Here is a 25,410-nt window from a genome sequence, read left to right on the forward strand (position 1 = left end):
GGGGTGTCCTTCGGGGTGAATGGTTTTTAGATAAACTTATTCAGCGTTGGGACAGGGGCGATTATTTAGTAAGGGTAACACAGATCTCTGGCCGGGCTGAGTGAATCAGACGGTTGAGGCGCTGGCCTTCTGACCCCAACTTGGCAGGTTAGATCCTGGCTCACTCCGGAGTATTTGAAGGTGCTCAGATACGTCAGCCTCGTGTCGGTAGATTTAATGGCACGTAAAAGAACTCCTGCGAGACTGAATTCCGGCACCTCGGCTTTCCCGAAAACCGGAAAGGTAGTTAGTGCGACGTAAAACCAATAACATTACAACATTATCACGGATCCCTAGCCATGGCGGGCGAACTGAATGTTTCTGAATCAGCATTTTTGATTGGTGCAGACGTCAACAAGTTCAATGATCTTTGACGTCATCACGACGACATACTCTAAACTCAAGGTCCTAACCTAAGCTCAGGGCTCTATGGAGGAGACTACCAGTCAGGTTAGTGATCTTTCTTGTTGGGGAGAGGGGCTTGCCTGGATCATCTTTCGGTCCATCAAAAACTTGCTAGCCCCCTGAGCAGTCCTCCCGTCCCCGTCAGGGTTGATGCCTGAGGGTAGTGGACCGCTTGAGAGACCAACAGTCAGCAGTCCGTCTGAAGATGGAATGCGGATGTGCCTTTATTTTCGGTGGGGAGAGAGAGAGAAGACTGCTCCCCCGCTCTCTCGCGTGGCGATCAGAGCAATCTACATCGCCTCCGGCACGCTGTTAATTAGAAGAAGAGAAAGAGACAGCAGGGATGGTTGCGAGTACTAAATAAACTATCTGCCTGTCCCAATGCTCTGTATGCTACCAAACCAGATGAGGCGATGAGTTATCATAGCGGTGCAATCGGGTAGTAAAGTTCAGGACAAAACCACATAGGCAGAAATATAAAAAATCCTACATGTAAACCCTGGAGCTATGCTCTTTTAGAGTCAGTGTGAGGTAGCAAGTGGGGGGTATTGGGAAGGTGAAGGGAAATAGAGTACATCGCATGTCATAAGATGTCGTTGTGGGAAGGTAGTGCGGGTGTAGATTGCGCTACTAGGGTAAGATGGCGGTATGGGATGGTGAAGTTGATCTAGATTGCACTGCTATTGGATGATGACGGCGTGGAAAAGTGAGGGGACATAAATGGCTCGACTACACCAAGATGGCAGTATGGGAAGGTAGGCGTGATATACTGTACAGGTCTTCACTGTTTTCACCGGCACCGAGCTCGATAGCTGCAGTCGCTTAATTGCTACCAGTATCGAGTATTCGGGAGATCGTGGGTTCGAACCCCATTGTCGGCAGCCCTGAAGATGGTTTTCCGTGCTTTCCCATTTTCACACCAGGCAAATGCTGGGGCTGTACCTTAATTAAGGCCACGGCCACTTCCTTCCCACTCCTAGCCCCTTTCTGTCTCATCGTCGCTATAAGACCTATCTGTGTCGGTGCGACGTAAAGCAAAATAACAAAAAAAAAAAATATTCACCGGTATGTTTTGAAAGGGAGCGCTCGCGTTTTGAATGTTGAGAGCTAAGAGAAGTTTTTGACAGATAATAGAGCGCAGTTGGAATCAAACATGGCGGTATGGACGTATGTCTTGAATGGGAGCATGCGTATTTTGAATGTTGACAGCTGATAGTTGACAGAGAGCAGCTCGTAACGAAAATGACGGGAGCAAGAGCGAGTGTTTTGTATGGTGACAGGTGATAGCTGACAGAGAGAAGCTCGTAAACAAAATGACGGGAGCAAGAGCGAGTGTTTTGAATGGTGACAGCTGATAGCTGACAGAGAGCAGCTCGTAATCAAAATGACGGGAGCAAGAGCGAGTGTTTTGAATGGTGACAGCTGATAGCTGACAGAGAGCAGCTCGTAACCAAAATGACGGGAGCAAGAGCGAGTGTTTTGAATGGTGACAGCTGATAGCTGACAGAGAGCAGCTCGTAACCAAAATGACGGGAGCAAGAGCGAGTGTTTTGAATGGTGACAGCTGATAGCTGACAGAGAGCAGCTCGTAACCAAAATGACGGGAGCAAGAGTAAGTGTTTTGAATGGTGACAGCTGATAGTTGACAGAGAGCAGCTCGTAACCAAAATGACGGGAGCAAGAGCGAGTGTTTTGAATGGTGACAGCTAGGATAGTTCTTTACAGTAGACAGAAAGATAGCGATATATTTTTAAACAAGGAGCACGTATTTTGAATGTTGAAAGCTGCCAAGAGAGCATGCAGTTCGATTCTAACATAGTCCTATTTGTGACCGTGAGCGCGCGTGTTTCGAATTTGACAGGTAAACGCAGAGCACGTGCTAGAGTAACTGGTTGAGACTTGCCTGTGCACATGTTTTCTCGATGCTCAGAGTGAACTCTCGCGGTGATCACGTGGTATACAGGCATGCGAGTTCGCTAACTGTATGCTAACTTTCATGTGTTATTCACTGTCTTTGCTGACTAGAACGCATGATATTGTAGAGATGAACTCTGGAGACTTTTAGTAAGCTACAGTAGTTTTCACAACGCTGAATGATCTCTTGTGTTCAGAACACACTAGAATCGAAGACCATTCGTACCATTATGTTCATCTACATTTGTTAACTCACCTCCAGTCTACGCAACCATGTCTATGAGGAGGAAGAAGTTAAAACGCTCTTGTAGGCTGCATTCTAGGTCCATCTACAAATTTCGATCATCTCTAGGTCTACAGATGAGGTTAGTCCACGCTAATTGGTCTAGGGGAAGGGAGAGGTGGAGGAGAAGGAGGAATTGGCTCCATATTTGGACGCTACTAGGTCTATGAGAAGGAAGAGTTTAAATAGTTTTTAGAGTTTGCACTGTCATGGGAAGGAAAGGAACATGATTAAGGTGAGATAAATATTTTTCTTTAGTCTTCAACAACGTGGTAAATTTCTGTTCAGTTAAATGAGGTAATATGAAGACTTTGTCACAGGACTGAATTAAAACGTTGTTGTAAATAACTACGTTGGATAGAGTCAATTTTGTACAACACACGAGATCATTTAATCATCGGTTGAGAATACTTATTCTTAGGGATATATTATAAATCATTATATTATATGACCAGAATGTGTAACAGTAAAACTGGTATTTGTAGGTCAGACGAGTTAGTTAATTAATTGATTAAATATAAGAGTCCACTCACTAGAAGAATAATTATTTTTGATTGAGAATTCACTTTAATTCAGATCGATATGAACTCAGGTGATATTTCGTTGCTGTTTCTTTAATAATTCTTCATTGTTAATAAAGAATTGATATCGTTAATCCACATCTTGTTAGTTGTTACTGTTCATTTCAAGATTTAATATTTTCACTTTGGAATTCTCTTTCCATTCTCATTATTGAACCATTAGAATCGTGAGTGTCTCACGTAATCTGCTAGCATCCGCGCACAGTATGCTCAAGACTATACGTTGTGTAACTTTCTGGACTATGATACGATTGAACAAACCTTATATAAGTCTTACTGAAAGTAATTGAAAAGCGTTGTGAAATTGGCTCACATGTGTATTACTCTTAATATTTTATTCGGCGGAATTCATTGGTAATATACGTTTATAGTTTTATCGTTTTTAAAAACTCATTGCCATTTGTACGTGGAGCGAATCGTATGAGTAAAGAAAATATGTCTGTAGGGTGACAAAGAACACCGAGATCAGTTCGAGTACTGATATAAATTAGTCAAACTCACCTTTCTAGAGTGACAGCGAGCACAGGATCCAAATCGAGTACTGCTAGTAAATGGACAAACTCATTTTTCTAGAGTGACAACGAGCACAGGGATCAGTCGAGTATTCGTAGTAAATAAATAAATAACTCACCTCTCCAGGGTGACTGCGGCCAGGTTAAGCACAGAGACCACTGCAGAAAGCAGCTCGGCGTACTTGGCCAGCTTACAGACGGTGCCCTCTTCATCCCACTGCAGGACGAAGTAGTGCAGAATCTCGAGCGGGGTGTAAAGCAGGAGTAGGAGGAGGTCGGCCAGTGCCAGGCTCACCAGGAACAAGTTGGTGGCGTTCCGTGCCTTGCGGTCTCCCACCATGACGAACACTACGATGCCATTTCCCAACAGGCCGCACAGAAATGCCACTGAGTGTGTAACCATGATATCTATGAACATCGGATTGCTAATCCATGGTTTTATCATTTCATCAGGATCAACAATACACATTACTGACTCTGGTAACGATAATTTTTTACACAGTTCATAGTTTCCAGTTTTGATGGATTCATTGGCCAATAGGGACACCATTTTTATCTTTCAGATCTTCAGTTCATTTTTCAACCGTCGCTCGCTCTGAAAAGAGAATGAAAGAAGAATGTATTAGTTATCTCAGTTCACCTGCCAACGGTAGGTTAGAAATTCGTTCACAACTGTAAACATTTTAAGGCAACACTGACGTTATATAAAAATACATAAATAATTAACAAACAAACAAACAAACCCATGGCACATACAGATATTGGTGTGCTATGTGGATAGTGTGGTGAGGCTGGGTGAACTCTTCACGTCATTTGCTTGTATATATATTTTGATAATAAAATAGCACGGAAGGGGATCACGCTGCCTCTCTCACGGCTAACGCCCGTGCTGCCTCCTCTATACGCGATCGACCCTCCGTCTATATAAGCGGTGGTCTGAGGCAGCTCGGGGTTAGTTGTTCGTGAGAGGGGTTGTAAAATTGGAAAAGAACGGAAAACCATTTTCAGGCCTGCCAACGGTAGGGTTAGAATTTGCTATCTCCCGAACGCAAGATTACAGGTACTCGAACTTGGACTGGCTGGGAATGCAAATCCAGGACCTCTACCAAGGAGACAGGCACGCTACTTCTTCACTATGGGAGTGTGAATCTTCTTTATAGACCAATAGTTTTCAGCGTTCAGTATGAAAGCCCCTGCGAAATAATTACAACTGGAGGTGTGTCAAATTCTACAGTTACATCTCATGACCATGAGTCATTTAACACTTTCTCTTTCCCTGCATAGCCATGTCCATTCTGTCACCTCATTTAAGGTACAGCTTGATGTAAAAATGAAAAACAACGGAAGACCATGTTCAGGGCTCTCAGCGGCGGGGTTCGAATCCACCCTCTCTGTAATGCGTACTCAATTCACTCGGTCCTCTGCTTCTCCCAGTTATCCTATCCTCTGTTCCATTCACATGACCCAACCACCGAAGTCAATTCAGTTTTTAATTGGTCTTCATGCCTTCACTGCGAATAACAATGCAGTATACCTTTAGTACTGTCACCTTTCACTGAGGCCTGCATGTAGAGACATAAAAAGTTGCGGAGAGCTGTCTCTATCGTACAGTTGACCAGTATCAGAATGAAATTGACAAATAACTACTATAATTACAAATCACTTAAAAGTAACCTATCGTAAACTTGAACTATGTAGAACTATTGAACAGTAAGTACTTGTACACTGAACATGGTAAAAGTCAAGGGGAGAGAGTATAATATTACAGGAAAGGAGCACAGTTTAGAAGATATACGAGGATTGGGGCAAAGGTCATGGCAACTATTTTTTCTTGTAGATATGTGAACGGATCACAAACGTATATGTGTCGTGTGGAAGTTCTGCAGGCATAGTGTGTATGCAGAACAACAGATGGCTCTGTGATAGCTGGTAGTTGCCCAGCGAGGGCTGTGAAATCAGTGAGTTGGTGAGTGTCGTGTGAGATGGACGTAACCCGTGTTGAGAAGCGCGCTTACATCAAAATAGCCGTTCTTCGAGGGAGAAATGCGACGGAATATCACAGTGAATTAGTGAAAGCCTTGGGAATAATGCTGTACCATACCGTACAGTAGCACGGTGGGTAGGAATGTTTCAGCAAGAACGTGTGTCAACCAGTGATGAGCAACGTTCGGGACGACCTGTCAGTGTGCGGAACGACTTGGCACGTGCCGTCATCGAGCAGCTCCTGGATGAAGACAGACGATGGACGCTACTAGAGTTAGAGAGGGCAAGTGGCATCGAGAAACGCACCGTCCACAGGATAATGCGTAATGAGCTGCAACTGCGCAAAATCGCATCGCGGTGGGTACCGCATGCACTGACGGAAGTTCAAAGGTGCGTGGGCTATGCAATATGCTGCGACCACCGTGCACGCTGGCAACAGGACGGCGATCAGTTCTTGTCACGAATAATCGTCATCGATAAGTTTTGGGCCAGGGCATACGAACCAGAACTGAAACGTCAGTCCGTGGAGTGGCGACATGCTGGACCACCAAGGAGGGAGAAGGTCCGTCAGAATCCTTCCCCAATCAAATTGATGGTGATCGTCGCGTATGATGTCAGGGGTGTCATTGTTTGCCACTTTTTTCCACATGGCAGAACAGTGACCGCACAGTACTACAGGGACTTCCTGGTGCGACAGGTACGACAGGTACGACGTGGCGTTCGGGAGAATCGTCCGGATCTTGTGGACAGTGCAATAATCCTGCACGACAATGCAAAACCTCATAAATCAGAATGTGTAGGGCAGCTACTGCGACGTTGGGGATGGGGAGAATTGGAGCACCTACCGTACTCTCCCGACATTTCGCCCTGTGACTCTGATCTCATTCGAGACATTAAGAAACCACTACGTGGTAGGTGGTTTGCAACACGAGAGCAAAGCAAAGCAAAGCAAGTCATCTCCGTACAGGCCATGAAGACCCTTGGAGGGGTGCAAGGTAAAGGATTCCACTATCCGTAACCTCGGCGCTTGAAGGGGTAGAGTGGTTAGCTCTGCGCCTGGCAGCCTTTGCTCCTAGGAATTAACCTGGTACTTGTTTTTGGTGTCGGCCGAGTGCACATCAGTGCCACGTGCACCTCCGGAAGTGGAAATCTCGTTTCTTAAATTTTAGACTCCCTGTCGGGGATTCGAACCCTCGTCCTTCCGGGCGAACCGAGCACGCCTTTACCACTTCGGCCAGGCAGCCTCTTTGCAACACGAGAGGTCATTGCTAATGCTGTGCTCCAACAGGTGACCCGGTTCACACATGGTGCAGCAAATGCTGAGGCAGATGGTATTCAGCGCCTCCCACATCGTTGGCAGCGTGTGGTGTCAGTAGCAGGGGACTACTTTGAGGGTCTTTAGGCCCAGGTTTGTCATGTCAACTTTATGTGTACTGGGTTTTCATTCTTTTGCACCGGGAAGGCCGTATTGCCCTGTATACTACCGTAATAAATTAGTGTGTTACGATATTTCAGTGCTAATCATTGTCCACACATGTAGTTAACACCTTGTCCTTTCGTCTGTATATGTCACATTTTCCAACCGGACTCGTATCTTTAAGAAAAGGAATAGTTGCCATGACTTTTGCCCCAAACCTCGTACATAAAAACTAAAGGTGTAAAAATAAAAAAGAGATTTACAAAGCAAAATAGAATGAAAGGTAATCTTGTACTGCGAGTTTCCACCGAAGTTGGGAAAGGTGCATAGGAAGGACAACGTAGTGAACTATTTTGTTCATTCATTAATAAGCGATATTTAACGCAGATGAAATATTGCGCTACATGACGCCAAATGTAAGGGCATGATGCTGTATAGAACGCGACAGGGTGTGCCTATGCATGAATGAAACAGAAGGTATGTTGGAGAAGGAAAGAGAAATACGAATTTTGTTTTGAGAAGTACCATACCACCCTAACAATATTTTAAGCGAGTGTAGTCAGATTCACCACGTCACGGGAATCGAGTGATATCTCCTCTATCTGAAGGTTTCCAAAATAATAAAATGATGAAAATTATCTCCAGAATTTTAAGAAGCCAATGATACGTTTAACGCTGTTAACAAGTAACGAGATTAATAACTTCGTAATAATCCGACCACTGTGGGAAACTGTTTAGTGGCTGCATACCAAACTCAAGAGTGTTTCGAGGGAGTTTCCCTGGCGTCGCTTCGCTTTTTGCTCCCTATAAGAGCTGAGAGATGTGGAGGGAGGTTGTTCATTCGACGGTGAGCTTGCTGCTAGTGCGTGTCGCGTGTCTGTCTGTATTTCGCGCCAGAAACCTTTGTCTGAACAAAGACTATAATTACTTCAGTGCAGGCACGCTAATTTTATTCATCGGGGAAGTGATTTGTAAATTTGTTCGATAAATATTTTAACATGTGACTATATTAAGATTTTTTTGTTGCGGCACGGTCGCGAATTTGCGAACATTCATCTAGAAACATTGCCATATGTATAGACTTCTTCGTAGAAGTGGCAAGGGCGAATGTAGCAATAGACGATCTTTGGCAATAGGATCAAAGCGCTAACTAAAACTATCCAGGTTTTATTTACGGTATACACATGTGTGGTGAAGTTGTGCTAAGTGAAGTGTCAATATAGTTCAGCGGATAAGGCTACGAGTTTTGCATTTAGTAAAGTAGGCCTGTACACATGTTAAGACGTAATTTCATCTATTGACGGGACAACAACGTTCCAGTCATTTATCTTACACCCATGAAATTCAGTGGGAGAGACGGTGGTGTTGTGCGGTTTATTAACTAAACATGTCATTCCAGTAAGTGTCGTAACGAGTTCAAGTCCAAACGCACGAAGTACTCAAGCTGGTCTTCGAGAGGATAACTTCAGAATGGAGCCACCTACGCTGCCGGAAGCAAGAGGATCGACCCAGGACCACAACGCTACCATGATGTGCTAAGAAGGCACAGCCTAACCCTGAAGGAGGGATAAGGAGGTCATCAAATGTCAGATAAGTGAACCATACTTGTAGGCATGTGTTAGGATTGGCGGCCGTTACACAGAAATGTAGTAATTAAGTATGTAAATATTAGAATACGACTTGATTATAGCCCATCATTCTATTTATTAAGATGGTTTTAAAAAACAATAAAATTGTAAGGTATAAATGTTTTCACGTAGGGAATAGCGACGTGAGTTATGTTACGTGGTGGAAAGAATAGTGCCAAGTGTTACTTAAGGTTATTTAGTGAATATTTGATCAGTATATTTTTTTAGTGTCTGCCTTCGGATCAAATTTTCTTGTAAGTAAGGATCATTTGGATTAGTTTCTCATTCTCTCTATTTGGAAGGATAGATAGATCTGCGTAACGTAGTGTTTGCATGCTGCCTGAGTATGATTTATATGCATGTATCTATTTGATCGAATCCTGGTGAAATTAAAACCACGTTGTATGCAGTGTTATTAAAATCTTTGACTCCGTTTAACTCTGCCAAACATGGACTTGAACCTTGGACCTAGAGGGTATCAGGCACGTCATAAGTATAGACGGTCGTTATTTTAGGAGAAACAGTACGGTGTAGTACTTTGTATGAAATGAATTAGGCTCGAGGTGGTCAGTTATTATAGCCAGATATATAGAATGAGAATTGGCTCCTTACTTGTTCTAAGAAGTTATGTTATGGCTTATAGGTTTATCAAGAGAAGACGAAATTAAAAGCCCTCTTGTGATGTTAGTCCAGAACGCACAGAAACCAGGTCACTCGCGGCCTTGTTTACGACATTTTTGTGCAATGGGGGAGGCTTTACTGGCTAGAAAACCAGGTCAATGGCCCAACCCTGCACTTCAGGAAGTCGCGGCCATTTTTAAAAACCAAGAGTTGTAAAGGATTCCTTCTTTTAGGCCGAGAGTTATTTGTGACAACGATTCTTTCTTTTTGTTTCTCTTTTCTTTCCCACTTACTTGTCAATATTGATGTGTATTTGTATATATGATATCTTGGTACTAGTGGATTCTGATTATTAGATTATCTAGTAAGTATAAAGATTACCCAGAGGACATGTGTTCACATCCCTATGAATTTTTATATGTAGTCGGGTAACATATAGCTTATTTTAGTCGTCGTTTGTAACATGCGAAGTTGCTGTTTATATGTAAATACACTGACTGACAGAGCAAATGCAACACCAAGGAGGAGTGGTTCGAAAGGGATGAAAGTTGAAAAAAAAAACAGAGACGGCACGGACGAATAATTTATGTTTCTTTCAAACCGATATGCAGGTTACACAATGCGCACGACATCGACTCAGTAGGATGTAGGACCACCGCGAGCGGCGATGCACGCAGAAACACGTCGAGGTACAGTGTCAATAAGAGTGCGGATGGTGTCCTGAGGGATGGTTCTCCATTCTCTGTCAACCATTTGCCACAGTTGGTCGTCCGTACGAGGCTGGGGCAGAGTTTGCAAACGGCGTCCAATGAGATCCCACACGTGTTCGATTGGTGAGAGATCCGGAGAGTACGCTGGCCACGGAAGCATCTGTACACCTCGTAGAGCCTGTTGGGAGATGCGAGCAGTGTGTGGGCGGGCATTATCCTGCTGAAACAGAGCATTGGGCAGCCCCTGAAGGTACGGGAGTGCCACCGGCCGCAGCACATGCTGCACGTAGCGGTGGGCATTTAACGTGCCTTGAATACGCACTAGAGGTGACGTGGAATCATACGCAATAGCGCCCCAAACCATGATGCCGCGTTGTCTAGCGGTAGGGCGCTCCACAGTTACTGCCGGATTTGACCTTTCTCCACGCCGACGCCACACTCGTCTGCGGTGACTATCACTGACAGAACAGAAGCGTGACTCATCGGAGAACACGACGTTCCGCCATTCCCTCATCCAAGTCGCTCTAGCCCGGCACCATGCCAGGCGTGCACGTCTATGCTGTGGAGTCAACGGTAGTCTTCTGAGCGGACGCCGGGAGTGCAGGCCTCCTTCAACCAATCGACGGGAAATTGTTCTGGTCGATATTGGAACAGCCAGGGTGTCTTGCACATGCTGAAGAATGGCGGTTGACGTGGCGTGCGGGGCTGCCACCGCTTGGCGGCGGATGCGCCGATCCTCGCGTGCTGACGTCACTCGGGCTGCGCCTGGACCCCTCGCACGTGCCACATGTCCCTGCGCCAACCATCTTCGCCACAGGCGCTGCACCGTGGACACATCCCTATGGGTATCGGCTGCGATTTGACGAAGCGACCAACCTGCCCTTCTCAGCCCGATCACCATACCCCTCGTAAAGTCGTCTGTCTGCTGGAAATGCCTCCGTTGACGGCGGCCTGGCATTCTTAGCTATACACGTGTCCTGTGGCACACGACAACACGTTCTACAATGACTGTCGGCTGAGAAATCACGGTACGAAGTGGGCCATTCGCCAACGCCGTGTCCCATTTATCGTTCGCTACGTGTGCAGCACAGCGGCGCATTTCACATCATGAGCATACCTCAGTGACGTCAGTCTACCCTGCAATTGGCATACAGTTCTGACCACTCCTTCTTGGTGTTGCATTTGCTCTGTCAGTCAGTGTATATCCCCAAAATATGAGGGAACCTTAGTAGTAGCTTTATTTCTGAGAAACGTCCCTAATCCTGGCATCATGTTTTTATTTTGTAGGTCCAATGGTGTTGTTCCATAAAGAGGGATACAGGTTTGGTTCACGGATTTACTCCTCCGCACCGAATCATCATGTCATTTTGTCTTTGTAAATTACAGTAACGTCATCTCATTTTTATCTTTGTAAATTATAAATAAAAGCCTTTACGGCATTTATCTTTGCACTACGAGTGCGATCTATTTTAAAAGAGGTATTGTGACAACTAAATCTTTTAATCGACTATGCTTTGTTAATTAAATAGTCAAATAACAATCGAGTTCCTCATTCCCGTAATTAAAATTAATAGTGTAGTGTCCCTGTCCAATTATACTCTCGTCACAAGAACCCCAAACGCCCATCTGCCGTTTGCAGCTAGGCTGGTGCAGTTTATTTACGGACAGGTAAGCAGGCAAGTTATGTAACCCACTATTGTTTTATGCCCTGAAGGGTATAGTAGATGAGGAGGTGGGAAATATAATTAAAAACAAAAGAGGGCGAGGAAGTAGGAAAGTGATTATGTCCCGATGCCTTGCAAATTTGTCTCTTTCCATCAGATATTTTGTTGCATGATCGTTTAAATTTCTTGGTCACTGATATCTCGCTGGAGTACTGAGGCGGATTGTTTCATTCATGAACTGCGGTAACTGTGATGTAATTTCCATATGCTGAAGACTTGGGGTTGTATATGGTAAGAATATGCATATGCGCTTTTTTGGTTTTCCGTTTTGTAAAGAGAGATTACGGAAACGTTATTTAAGATGAGGAGAATTGAGATTTAAAGTTCGTTGCAGTAATGTTAGGAAGTGAAAATGACGTCTGTCTTGTAAACGGAGCCAGCCGAGTTTGGTGTAGGTCGATGTCAGGTGGTCTGTGTATTTATCGTTGCAGCTGAACCTCACACGGAAAACATAATTTTGAACTAGCTGACGGTATTTGGTGACGCAAATACTCGCCTGCACGTGATGCCGTATGTGCGGAGCAATATAGGTGTTCATCTAGACTGATTGCAAGATATGACATTGTTCTGTACCCACACGCGGTCTGCTTCGGATTGGCTATATGGAGTATTTCAGATTTTGTCAGGGTTAAGAGACAGTCCATGCTTTATCGACCAGTTGTTTACTGATCCGAGATCCAAATTTAATTTCTGACATGATGCTTGCTAACGTTGCTAAAAGGCTAACGTTGAGGTCATCGGCCCAATTGAATTTCTCCGTTGTTTTTAAATTTTCATCCGATCTCCAATGAGTGTACAGTTGCAGATCGTCTGCGTACATGTGATATCTGTTGTACTTAACAGATTTAGATAGAACCTACATATACAGCGAAAAAAGCGCTAGTGTAGAACCTTGAGGAACTCCTTTTTCCACGGTCTGCCACGAAGAAGACAAGCCACCATTGTTGGCAACACACTGCTGCCGAGCACGTAAAAGGGAGGTAAACCTAATAGGTAAAGTTATGATAGTAACAAATCATGATCTACAGAATCGAATACGACGCTGAAGCCGAGGAGGACCATTAGTGTTGTCTGTCTTTCGTCCATTGCTTTTGTTATGTCATCGGTCACCTTATGTAAGGCAGTACATGTGATATGATTGCTACTAAAAACTGATTTAAAATGTCTAGAGTATTGTTTTCAACCACGTAAGTTTCGATTTGATTGTCAACAATGTACTCTAGTCCTTTAGCTACTGTCGAAATTATGTTAATGGATCGGTAGTCACCGTTGTCTACTTGAGTCTGAGTCGTTGACAATGGGCTTACCAGGGCCATATTCCACATCATGGGGTACCTACACTAGTGATGGGACATTCGATTCATTTTACTGAATCGATTCATTTCATTCCGTTCACGTTACTGAATCGATACAGTGATCCGATTCACGGCACATTATTCACCGCTCCTACTGCATCTGTGTAGTATGTTCTGGTAAGACACCAGCAACAGCATTCAGTGCTCGCAGCTGTCATCTGGTCTTCATACTATGAACTCCTTTCTTAGAAAAAATGCTAGTCACTCTAATACATCGAAGGTTTCCGGCGACGCAGGGTGGAAGAGATTAGGATTAGGAAGGTAGCAGCCATGGCCTGAATTAAGGTACAGTCCCAGCATTTCCTGGTGTGGAAATGGGGAAACTACGGAAAACCATCTTAACGGCTGCCGACGGTGGGATTCGAACTCACCATCCCCCGAACGCAAGCGCATAGCTACGCGATACTAACCGCACGACAACTCGCTCAGTCATTTTTGAAAATATGCATTTTCTATCAGCTGAGGATTTTTTAAATCGTCATATTTTGTATAGGCTACCCGAGATGTACAGTAGCCCGCTGGTTTTCTGATTCAACATACTGTTGGTTAAGATATTGCGTCTGTCCACATATGATTTAATTCTTGTGCAACGATGTGACATATGAACTGAGAGAATACTGAGCCGTTCTTCCCAATATAAAACAGGGACTTTTGAGTGGTCATGAGCATGAATCATAGTCATAGGGCAGGCTAGAGTAGAGTTTAATTGTCAAATGTCAACTAAGTTATGATACTAAGATTCATTAAACTAATAAATAGTATAACCTAATAGCCTACCTACTTACTAGCTACTTCAGAATTATGTTTCGACTACCTTCTTAACACTGCAAATAAAACCATATATTATTTAAACCTCCCTGTAAGAAGAGGACAGTGAATGCAAATGGGGATTATTTTCAAATGAGCTGAGCTCGAGAATCCATTATAGCATACGATTCTTTCAGTGTACTGTACCATGGCTAACTGTATGTCTCGCTGCAGCGGAAGCTCGGCTCTCCGCCGGTGTTCAAATGTCCAGTGTGCTGATAAGGAGCCGTGTATATTGTGCCTCACTGAGCCGTGCTCGTTCACGATACTTTCGGTGTGCCATGGCTCACTGTATGTCTCGCTGCAGCGGAAGCTTGGCTCTCCGCGCGTCCAGTGAGCCGATAAGGAGCCGTGTGTATCTTGTGTCTCATTGAGCCGCGTTCGCTCACGATTCTTTCGATGTGCCATGATTCACTGTCTCGCTGCAGCGAAAGCTCGGCTCCCCGTCAACGTCCAGTGAGTGCGCCACTCAGCACTGTCCGCTGGGAGTAAGCTGAATCGTGTGCCGTGAGCTCGCCGTTCCTGTGAATCGATTCACTCGGACACTTGAATGAATCGATACACTGCTTCGAATCATGCATTCAGTAGCCAACACTAACTTACACACCATTCTGTAAAGAATAATTGTTTGTTGATGTAGTTTAGTGCGGAGATGATTGCGTCTAATATTTTCTCAGCTTTACATTACCATTATTATCAACTCAAATTGCAATTGATTTTATTTTCCAGAGATCTCTAACTCGAGATGTCACAGAAATAAAACTTTCCTCCGTTTAACACCTGATTGTAATATTTCTCAACGATAAGCTCTTGTTTGGCACTTTGATCCAATGCGGTGTGTGGTGATATGGAATAATCGTTCAGATCTTTTAGTGATATATCCGGATCCTCATAATTTTCTTCTGTATTTACACCAACATTTTTGACTGCCTTTCATAAGAAATTTCAGGTCGTGCGCCTTGTCCAGTCAAACTATGTGCGTATCACAGTCGAGCGTTCTCCTGTTATAATCTACAATTGGTTTTTACGTCGCACCGACACAGACAGGTCTTATGGCGTCGACGGGATAGGAAAGGGCTAGGAGTGGGTAGAAAGCGGCCGTGGCCTTAAGGTAAAGCTCCAGCTCCCGCCTGCTAAGAAAATGTGAAACCACGGGAAACCAACCTCAGGGTTGCCTACAGTGGGGTTCGAACCCACTATCTCACGAATGCAAGCTCGCAGCTGCGCGCCTCTAAATGCATGGCAACTCGCTCGGCGAGTTTCTTGTTTCCTGTTTTGTCTCATTACGAAGTTTCCGGTAGTCATTAAATTTGTCCTCCGTTGATTCGCGTTTGTAATTTCTGTGGGCTGCATCTAGATTTTGCCATTAAACGTGTAATGTCTTCATTTATGAACGGGGATTTTCCTTTTTTAGTTGTTATTTTGTGTAAAGGAGCATGCCTTTCAAAAATCGGTAACACTAAATCATTAAAAGTATGAACCACGTCATCAGTATTCGTCATTTTTGTAATGTCATGCCAAGGTTTTGAATACGCGTCTGCCATTAATGCCTCACTGTCTACGTTGCTGTAGTCGCGTATGGTATTGCACTTGGGCTTTACTTTAGGTACCTTTAGGGAGTAGACAAAGATAAAGTCACCTCCGTACAGACCATGTTGGCCCTTGGAGGAGTGGAAGGTAAAGGCTTCCACCATTGTTAACCGCAGCAAGTGATGGGGTAGAGTGGTTAGCTCTACGCCCGGCCGCCTTTGCCCCCAGGAATTAACCTGGTACTCACTTTTGGTGTAGGCTGAGTGAACCTCAGGGCCATACGCACCTCCGAAAGTGGAAATCTCGTTTCTTAAATTTTACGACTTCCTGACGGGGATTCGAACCCACGTCCTTCTGGGCTAACCGAGTACCCCTTTACCGCCTCGGCCAGGCAGCCCCACCCTGGCCCGACCGGGAATCGAACCCGCGGCCTCCGGGTGACAGGCGGACGCGTTGCCCCCTTCACCACGGGGTCGGACCTTTTGGGGAGTGCGAAATGAAAATGACATTATGAGCTAAAAATCCAGGGGCTGAGTTCTGCCCGTGGTTCATTACTCGGTCAGGGTTGTTTACCAGTATTTTTTTTTTTTTTTTTGCTATTTGCTATACGTCGCATCAACACAGATAGGTTTTATGGCGACGATAGGACAGGAACTTCTAGGAGTGGGAAGGAAGCGGCCGTGGTCTTAATTAAGGTACAGCCCCAACATTTGCCTGGTGTGAAAATGGGAAACCACGGAAAACCATTTTCAGGGCTGCCGACAGTGGGGTTCGAACCTACTATCTCCCGAATACTGGATACTGGCCGCACTTAAGCGACTCCAGCTATCGAGCTCAGTGTTTATCGGTATTAAGTCGAGTAAAGTGGGAGAAGTTTTAATATGACGAATCACCGAGAGAGGAAGTGGTGTCATATTACACGCCTGGAACGTACGTAATAGATGCCTTGTTTCCGCTGAGTTAGTGTCTAAACTATTCGTATGAAAGACTCCCATAATGATCACATACTCGTATGACGGTAATATTCTCACTAAGTCTGCTTCTTGCCCGGCATAGCGGTGTAAGGGGCAACGCGTCCGCCTGTCATTCGGAGGCCGCGGGTTCAATTCCCGGTAGGCTCAGAGTTTTTTAAGTGTGAATCATTAATATCCCTGGCCTAGGGACTGGGTATTTCTGTCGTTTTTAACGTTCCTTTACTCACATTCAACACACTACACGTCCGCAATTACACTTACACGCATGTTCCTCTCATATGGTGAAAATAGTGGCAAAAAATCTGCAGAGATCGACGCCACGAACAAATATCAGTTATATTTTTTTTTAAAGTCCGTTTCGAAGTCAGTCAAGCGTCCAGCGTTTGGTGGTCTATACACGGTACACAACAAACACTTCCTACTCTGCGGTAATTTCAATAAAAATGTATTCTGGTTTCCGCTCATACGGTTGAGTTGACTGACAGATGATTTCAGTTTTAAATGGCTAAGCACATATGCACCTAAACCACCACCACTCTTATTTCTTCTATCGGATCTCAGAAGTCGGTTATTATTCGAGTGAACATGATTTTTGGTCAAACGACTACAGAATTATCAACACAAAATCAAACAGGGAAAATGCCAGATTTGGTTTACTAATGGAGAAGTTAGCAGTGCTGCGTGTAAGTTACTGCCGCCAGCATAGTGAAAGAATTATTGTTGTCAAGACACCAAACCAATGCCCACCACAATAGTGCAAGTCCATTTGCCTACTAGATCAGCGGATGATGAAGAAATCGAAAGAATATTGTACCAGTTAATCGTCCGAAATAGCGTGAAGTTTCTTTTGAGAGCACGTTTTTAAATCAGGGTGTTACTGCTGAATGCTAGACCATGGTACAGAAGGAAAGGTTTCTAACTATATTCATTTAAGTTTTTTCTGAGCTTGAATTTATTGAAGATTGGCAAAAATAAAGACATATCTCCTCAGTACAGGTTTGTTCATCGTCTTCCGAGCTGCTTCCCCTGGAGTTGTCCCACCATGGTGCCACGGTCCCACATAGGCTACCCATCACCTTGGCACCACGATTTACTGGCGAAGACTGGGAAGTTCCAGACGATCTTGACGCGGGGTCACCTCACCCGTAATTATGGTTTAGCACGAGTATTCATTTTATACAAGTCCCTGAACAGGTTCAATTTATGTGTAATTGGATAACTATCTGAACTCAAAAATCGCTTAGAGTAAAAATGTCGAAATTAAATATGAAAATGGTAGTGATGTTTTACCACTTTACGAAGAAAAATGACTAAGTTCGAATGTCATTGAAGAAAAGATAACTATCACAAAATGCAAGAGCTTATCTTTCGCACGAACACCGCTACATTTATAAGAGTTTATTCGTGATTAGGCACTGCTGTAGGCACATCAATAACAAGTTCGTAGATCTGATGATAACAATCACTGTTCATGATACGACAGTTTGTAAATCACTTATGTTATTCAAGTATGTACTCGTTGAATCAGACAGGAATGCCTAACTAATTGAATTTGAAATGAATGTCAGATGTGTAAGAAATGTTTTAAGCCACAGTTCTCTTTACGAAAAATGTAACACGCTAAGTTACGTTCACTGGGTTATGTGAAATATTTCTATGTTTCACTTGAAATAATTTAAGATGTTCGAACACTTGATCGTGCAAGTTGTAAGTATCACAGTTCATTGAAAGTTTTAAATATCTGGAAATTTTCAGTGTTCAAGTTGGTGCGCGAAATTATTAGTTTCACAATTCATTGAAAGTTTTAAACGCTTGGAAATATTCTATGTTCTCGTTGACACGCGAAATTATAAGTTCCACGGTTCACTGAAAGTTTTAAACGCTTGGAAATATTCTATGTTCACGATGGTACGCGAGTTTATATGTTCCACTGTACTCACGTAAGAATGTTCACTCGGACAGAGTTTCCGGCAGACATTAGCACTTTGAGCTGCATCGTGGCGATATATGGCAAGCCTGACGAGCAGCGCTTCCAGACGCTGAACGACGAATTCTGACTATCCGATTCTGGGGGCCCCCTTTTATACGATTCTGGCTCTGACGTCACCCCAATGGCGTGATTTCGCCTCCGTGGAATATCTCTGCACGGATTTTCATGAAATTTGGATATCGAGATGATTACGTTGTTACACACTGTGCCACACCCCCTCCCATCGCCGAAACAATCCCAGTACAAATAATTACCATGAGAGATTTGAGGCATAGATCGCGACTAGGAAAGGAAAAACAAACAGCCTTGAACTGGAAAAGAACCTCTTTACAAATTAAAAATATTAAGAGACTAATTCTATAAGTAATAAACTTCAAGTACATGTAATAAGGGTTTATTAAAATCATAAAATAAAGGTAGAAGGAAAGGAAAATAATCATTTAAAAGGATAAGAACAGGTACATACATAAGCAGTCCTGGTCCAGTTGATGACACAACATTGTTATGTGAGCATGAAATTACCAACCCCCACAAAATTATTAAAACTTTCATCGAGCTCACTCAGTTAAGTACAGTATCATTATTGAATGTGCCAGTATTAATATTGGTGCCACAGATGAAGGAGATCGTTCTTTCCACGAGTTTTATTTCATATCATTTTTCAAACAGCATCGTTCCGACACCACCCTCATAGTAACAATCGCCACAGATCGTCTAACTCCCACCCATCAAGGAGAAATCCCCGAGCAGGAAAATAAAATAAAAGAAGAAAGATATCAATATGGCACAAAGAGAAACAACTCTGGACCAAGGAGATAATGTAAATAACCAAAGAGGAAAATCCCAGGCATGCGAATAGCCTAAATGAAAGAAACATAAAACAAGGCGGCCCTATAGGTAAGCGAGCGGCCAAGACAGGTGCAAAGGCAAAAGAAATAGCACCGTACGAAAATGCGAGAGTAAGATACAGAAACAAGATTAAAATAATAATAATAATAATGTTACTTGTTTTACGTCCCACTAACTACTTTTTAAGGTCTTCGGAGACGCCGAGGTGCCGGAATTTAGAAGATTAAAATGTAAATTCAGCTGATTGATACGTCATTCTTTCACTCGCCTCTCATACTAACATTCGCGCACACATTCAGGCACAGCCGGGATCGGCAAGCAATATGAGCACCAGTGTCAGTTAAACGACGAACTCAATTTCATATGCAGGGCCGAGTGGCTCAGACGGTTAAGGCGCTGGCCTTCTAACCCCAACTTGGCAGGTTCGATCCTGGTTCAGTTCGGTGGTATTTGAAGGTGCTCAAATACGACAGCCTCGTGTCGGTAGATTTACTGGCACGTAAAAGAACTCATGCGGGACTAAATTCCGGCACCTCGGCATCTCTGAAGACCGTAACATTAGTAAGTGGGACGTAAAGCAAATAAAAATATTATTATTATTTTTTGCTAGTTGCTTTACGTCGCACCGACACAGATAGGTCTTATGGCGACGATGGGACAGGGAAGGGCTAGGAGTGGGAAGGAAGCGGCCGTGGCCTTAATTAAGGTACAGCCCCAGCATTTGCCTGGTGTGAAAATGGGAACCACGGAAAACCATTTTCAGGGCTGCCGACAGTGGGGTTCGAACCTACTATCTCCCGAATACTGGATACTGGCCGCATTTAAGCGACTGCAGCTATCGAGCTCGGTATTATTATTATTATTATCACAATTTCACATAGCATGACTCCAAGGTCACAAACGAGGTCTCATTCATATCAGAAGTTGCGTGAACAGGACAAACGAATTCAGCTGTGGGATCAGAGAAATCCCGCAGTCATGCACAAACCCATCAGGGTTCGCACTTCGTACGACACGAGTGGAAGCTCACGCCGACACAAAGGGCAAACAGTCATTAGATGGCGAATTACATAAAAATGCAGCGCACATGAACAGAAGTAATATGAGACCCAAGCATCAACATATCATAATCACAATAACCACAAGGAAAACATGCAGTCCATTCATACTGCGGAGTGAACGACGCATCTCAATCAGCTATAAATAATAGAACAAATATTACGAAAGAATACCCATATTTCGAATATATTAACCAGCAAAGAAAGGATAGGCTAAGTTTGAATCGTTTAAGGACTTTTCTGTACGTCAAAAATGCTACTCCGATCTGCGTGGGGTCCATTTTTAATCTTTTCTCAAAACCAAAACAAAGATTCGAGTCAAGGAGATAAAATTAACATCTCGTCGGAAAGATACGACCACCCGTGTCCAACATCGAGGGAGCTGCCCTCTCTAGTATAATCAAGGAAGTAGTTAAGTGATGCAAGGTGAGGCCTGAAGAGGCCATTAACAATAACAGAACAGTAATATTTATGAATTTGCCATGCAGATATGGCTCAACACAGAATGGCGTATCTCTCAGGTCGCTAGGTTAATTATTGTAAAAGTTTTAATTTTTCTGGCTTGGAATTCTCTCGTACCTGTGTCGTTATCTGTCCGGCAGAGGCCACTGCCGTGGTCAGGCTGGCCGAGGCCTTCTTGAGCGGGCGGCGTATCCACCTCCTGCCAAACACCAGCTGATTGCGAGTTAAAGCGTGTTGTTGATTTACAACACTTATTACTAAAAATAATTGATGTACCCGTGTTTCCGGTACAATACATTGAAGCCTTGGTAATAGTCAAGGGGAGCGCCATTTTTAGCTCTGGAAACTTCTATATTCAGTCGTTTTCGTGGCCTCGAAACGTGCGATCATATTTAACCTGTTCTCACGGTAGAGCCCTGTTCTATATACGTGTCAAGCCAAGCGGGGTGATATCGCCGGAGGTAAAATAGAGTGTCATGATTCTCAAGACTTTACTGGTCATAAAAGTGTCAAATTTAAGACTTGGAGGTTGAATTTGTGATGAGTGGATATTTTCGCGCACTCTGAATACCATCCCGATGACGAGCCTTAAAGAACAAGAAACTGTAATTTTGGAGAATTATTGCACCACCTACTTTTCGGCGGAGAATGGTCGCCAATATTCTTAGCGCGGCCATGTTTCCCTGTGACACTAACGCGGAAAATTTGAGGGCGAGACCACGTCCTTTCGAGGTAGCTCTGTGAAAGCCGAGGTTTCTCGATCACCAAAGTTAAATTGGTAGTTGGACTTAGAATCTGGAACGAGGTGTTCCAAGTTAGAACATGTTATTATATTACAAGCTGTCTGTAAACTTTATTACCAGAACGCAGAGTTTGGGGAACAACATTTAGCACTGCTTCGGTATTGGTTTTCAATAAGCATATACAGTTTGACTGTGAAACCGTGGTTGTGTTTGTTAAGGAAAATGAGAGATTTACAAATATTATGAGATCCAACCGGTGTTAGTTGTTACGTCGCAACAAGCAAAATACATTGTATCAGTCTCTTTCTATTTTTTCTAGGTCCTCTAGGCAGAGCCAAAGTAGCAAGAGGCCGCGGTATATCTTATGTTGCGCGCGCCTGTGATCATTTGACACTCGGTTATCGAGGAGCGATTATTAGCACGTGGAGAAAATTGTGAGGCTATAATTTTTGCGGGGTCTCTTTCAGATTTTTAGAATTAAATCAGGAAATAAAATAAAAGTGATCAAAGTCAGAATATTATGATGGAAGTATATGTAAAGGAAACCATTAAATCCATAATGCGAAACTAAACATACAGAGGACGTGGGTGAGATGAGCATCGAGGCTGGTGCGAGTTAAATAAGGTCTGTCTTTAACGGTTATTACAATGTAGTCCTGTGTACTTTACTGTGCTACATTTTGTTATGGGTAGGGCATATTTTGCTTCTTTCATTTAGTGAAAGTTTACCACAGCTTCAACTATTTATTTGTGTGCTGAGAAGACTCATAGGTAAATTTTTGATGTTGGCGTGTGTTTGAAATATCACTGTGTTATGGTGGAATTTTTGTCATATTTTTCTTTCAGATGGAGACTCTAAATTGACCATGTTTCTGAAGGGATTTGTTCCGACAGAACAGTGACATTTAGAGTACTTTCAGCGTATTATGACGAAGAGGGATTTTTAAGTACGTTACCTTGCGAGATTTCATGTCCACAGTCGTAGACTTAGTTGCGTACGCGATTTTTTGAAGTTGCGGTCAAGCTGTAATTCGTAAATATCAATAATAGTAAGAATAAGTAGTGAAAAGCGTAAGGTCATTTTTGTGATAAATTTGTCAGGAGGTCACAGTACCCGAGTTCATTCTAATGATATATGAGGTCGACGTTGAAGTGAGTGTCATATGTGTCTGGAATATTGTATTTCCAAGTGAAGTATTCTTTCGCGTAGAGAAATTTTGTAACTGTCCGATGTTGTATTTTGTGGGTGGTAGATATTTTGTGTTTGATCCATGTTCCTGGTGGATATTCCAGAGGTAATATAGTAAAAAATGCCGATATTTTTGTGTAAAATAGCCCGAGGGAAGATGGTCAGGACAGTGTGTTTTGAAATGTGGTAAGGTCCTTGAGTTGGATTTCAAATCAGACAACATTTTTTAAAATTTCATTTCAATATAGGCACTTGAGCCAAGGCTCTACTTGGTGCAATACAAATAAATTACAATGGCAGCTATATTCAGAACGCAATTACAAAATGAAATACAGTAAATATATAGTTTAACATGATGTAATAGATAAGAGAGGACAAAGCTTCCTAAACATAATTGCCGGGCTGAGTGGCTTAGACGGTTGAGGCGCTGGTTTTCTGACCCCAACTTGGCAGGTTCGATCCTGGCTCAGTGCGGTGGTATTTGAAGGTGCTCAAATACGTCAGCCTCGTGTCGGTAGATTTACTGGCACGTAAAAGAACTCCTGCGGGACTAAATTCCGGCACCACGGCGTCTCCGAAAACCTTAAAAGAGTAGTTAGTGGGACGTAAAACGAATAACATTTGTGGCGTGATAAGTCAATGTGGGGTGCCAATAAATATTTTATTCATACCAGTGGCAAAAGAAAAGAAAACCTTAGCATAGAAAATGAGATGGTCGACCCACAACAACAAAGATCGTCAAAAGATAATCTTTGGAACACCACAACGCTCAAGGTAAACCAAAGTTATTTCACTGGTGGTGACTTGTCAGACCACGGAAAGACTTGCGGTCAATGCCTCGTTGGGTGAAACCTAGTATATCAGATTTTATCATTCACCAATCAGCAGAGCCAGTGGACGCCACGGCGGGCTACCCGAGAGGGGTGTCCGTGGTAAGTACAATTTTTTTTTGTTTTAAAAGGAAGAAGGGAAAGGGGAAAGGTAAAGAATGAGAGAGAACGCACAACTGACCAAATGTAAGAAAAGGAGAATGGTTTTAAAACAAGTTGTATTTTAAACTTCAAATGACTAGAATAAGCAGGGTACAACAAGCAAAGAAGGGGAATTACAAACTTTTGACAAGGGCTCAGCCCGTTTGACAACCAAGACACAGTCAAGAATAACAATCATTAAGATTTCTTGGGAACTATTATTATGACTTTCAAGAAAAGCCCAAGAGCAAGGTTCGACAGGGAAAACTAGAATCAACACCTATATAAGTACACAAACACTTTAATTAAGAAACAAAGCCACTAAATCTTAATATAAACAATGATTTAAGGCCACCCTTACAATCTTGATTTTGCACCCAAATGGAGGGCAGGAAAGTTATAGCGCATCGGAGGACAATAATTTTTAGAACTCAATATCCGAAAGGAAGAAAAGGAAAGAAAAAGGAAGCGGAGTAAGGAGGGAAGAAGAGAAAAAAAAACAGGAAAGAAGAGGGGGTGGGGATCCTTCCAGGCTGCTTAGACGCTATCACGTTGGCAATGTAAACGACCACTCGGGTCAGTGAAAAGTTCAAGGTGTGGCAACACTACTTTCACTTGTCCAAGCACAGTTGATTCTGCCGTATGAGGTTGATATAGGTTCCAGTCTGAAGGACTTAGTTAGGATTGAAAACACGAAACCCCTAAATAATTTAACATTCAAAGTTCAAATATTGATATTGAGCGCGAAAGATATAAAAGGTTGTGACTTTTGCTCACCCAGTCTGTTGATAAATCAATGCAGCAATTCACAAATAAAAGTAGGTAAAACGTCGCAACGGACCAGCCGTTGGCGAACAGTTCCGCTCTCTCCACTCGAGTTGATTTCCAACTGAATGTCTGACCGCCGAGAGTAAGGAATAGCTTGCTTATATAGGTGGTGAACATATTCGAGAAGTTACTCGATGAAAGGTACGTAGGTGTGACGTCACAACGAGGAAGCAGCAGCAGAGCCAGAGAGCAGACCAGTTAGTGAACAGCTGGGCGAGCAAGCAGATGAATGCGACAGAAGGCAGAAGGTAAGACGTTGTAGAGCGGTCGTAACACTTTATTATCTAAACATAATTACCATACTACTTTAAGTATTTAGTTACATTACTCTTGAAGATATATACAGTTAGTAACATTTTTATATTTTGGGAAGTGAGTTATACATAGTTATAGAAAAATGCCGAAGAGAATTTTGACCATAACTAGTAGAATGAATCTGATTGTAGTGAATATTATAAATAATTCTTGTTTCATAATTATGAATCTGTGAATTGGTAAGTACTGATGTGTTTGAGCGGACTAATTTGTTTTGAATTTTATAGATCATAATTATGCGGAGGTTTGGAAGTGATAATATATTACAATGTTTATATAGATCTTTAGTCAAGTCAGAATGGACAGTTTGAAAATTACTTTTAGTGTTCTCTTTCTAAGGACCTCTACCTTTCCAAATAATTCTTTAATGCAGTATGCCCAGACATGTTTCATATAAGATATGTGGCTTTCAATAAGAGCATAGTAAATACCTCTCAACAACACATGAGAGAACTTATATCGCAATCGACTGAGGATACCAATCACAGGGATAATTTTATTACAAATAGTCTCCACGTAATT

The 25,410-nt window shown here is 43.0% G+C and overlaps 1 protein-coding gene across 2 annotated transcripts in view; it reads right to left on the reverse strand.

Moving 5' to 3' along the window:
• Positions 1 to 25,410, reverse strand: part of LOC136863322 (allatostatin-A receptor) — a 1,657,357-nt gene that overhangs the window by 253,291 nt on the left and 1,378,656 nt on the right. For both annotated transcript variants that reach the window (XM_068225909.1, XM_067139709.2), the window contains exon 5: positions 3,854 to 4,329. In XM_068225909.1, the coding sequence (XP_068082010.1) occupies positions 3,854 to 4,284 (431 nt within the window). In that variant the 5' untranslated portion in view covers positions 4,285 to 4,329. The remainder of the gene's footprint in view (positions 1 to 3,853; positions 4,330 to 25,410) is intronic.

Source organism: Anabrus simplex, chromosome 2, assembly GCF_040414725.1.
Source record: "Anabrus simplex isolate iqAnaSimp1 chromosome 2, ASM4041472v1, whole genome shotgun sequence".
Taxonomy (NCBI): Eukaryota; Metazoa; Arthropoda; class Insecta; order Orthoptera; family Tettigoniidae; genus Anabrus; species Anabrus simplex.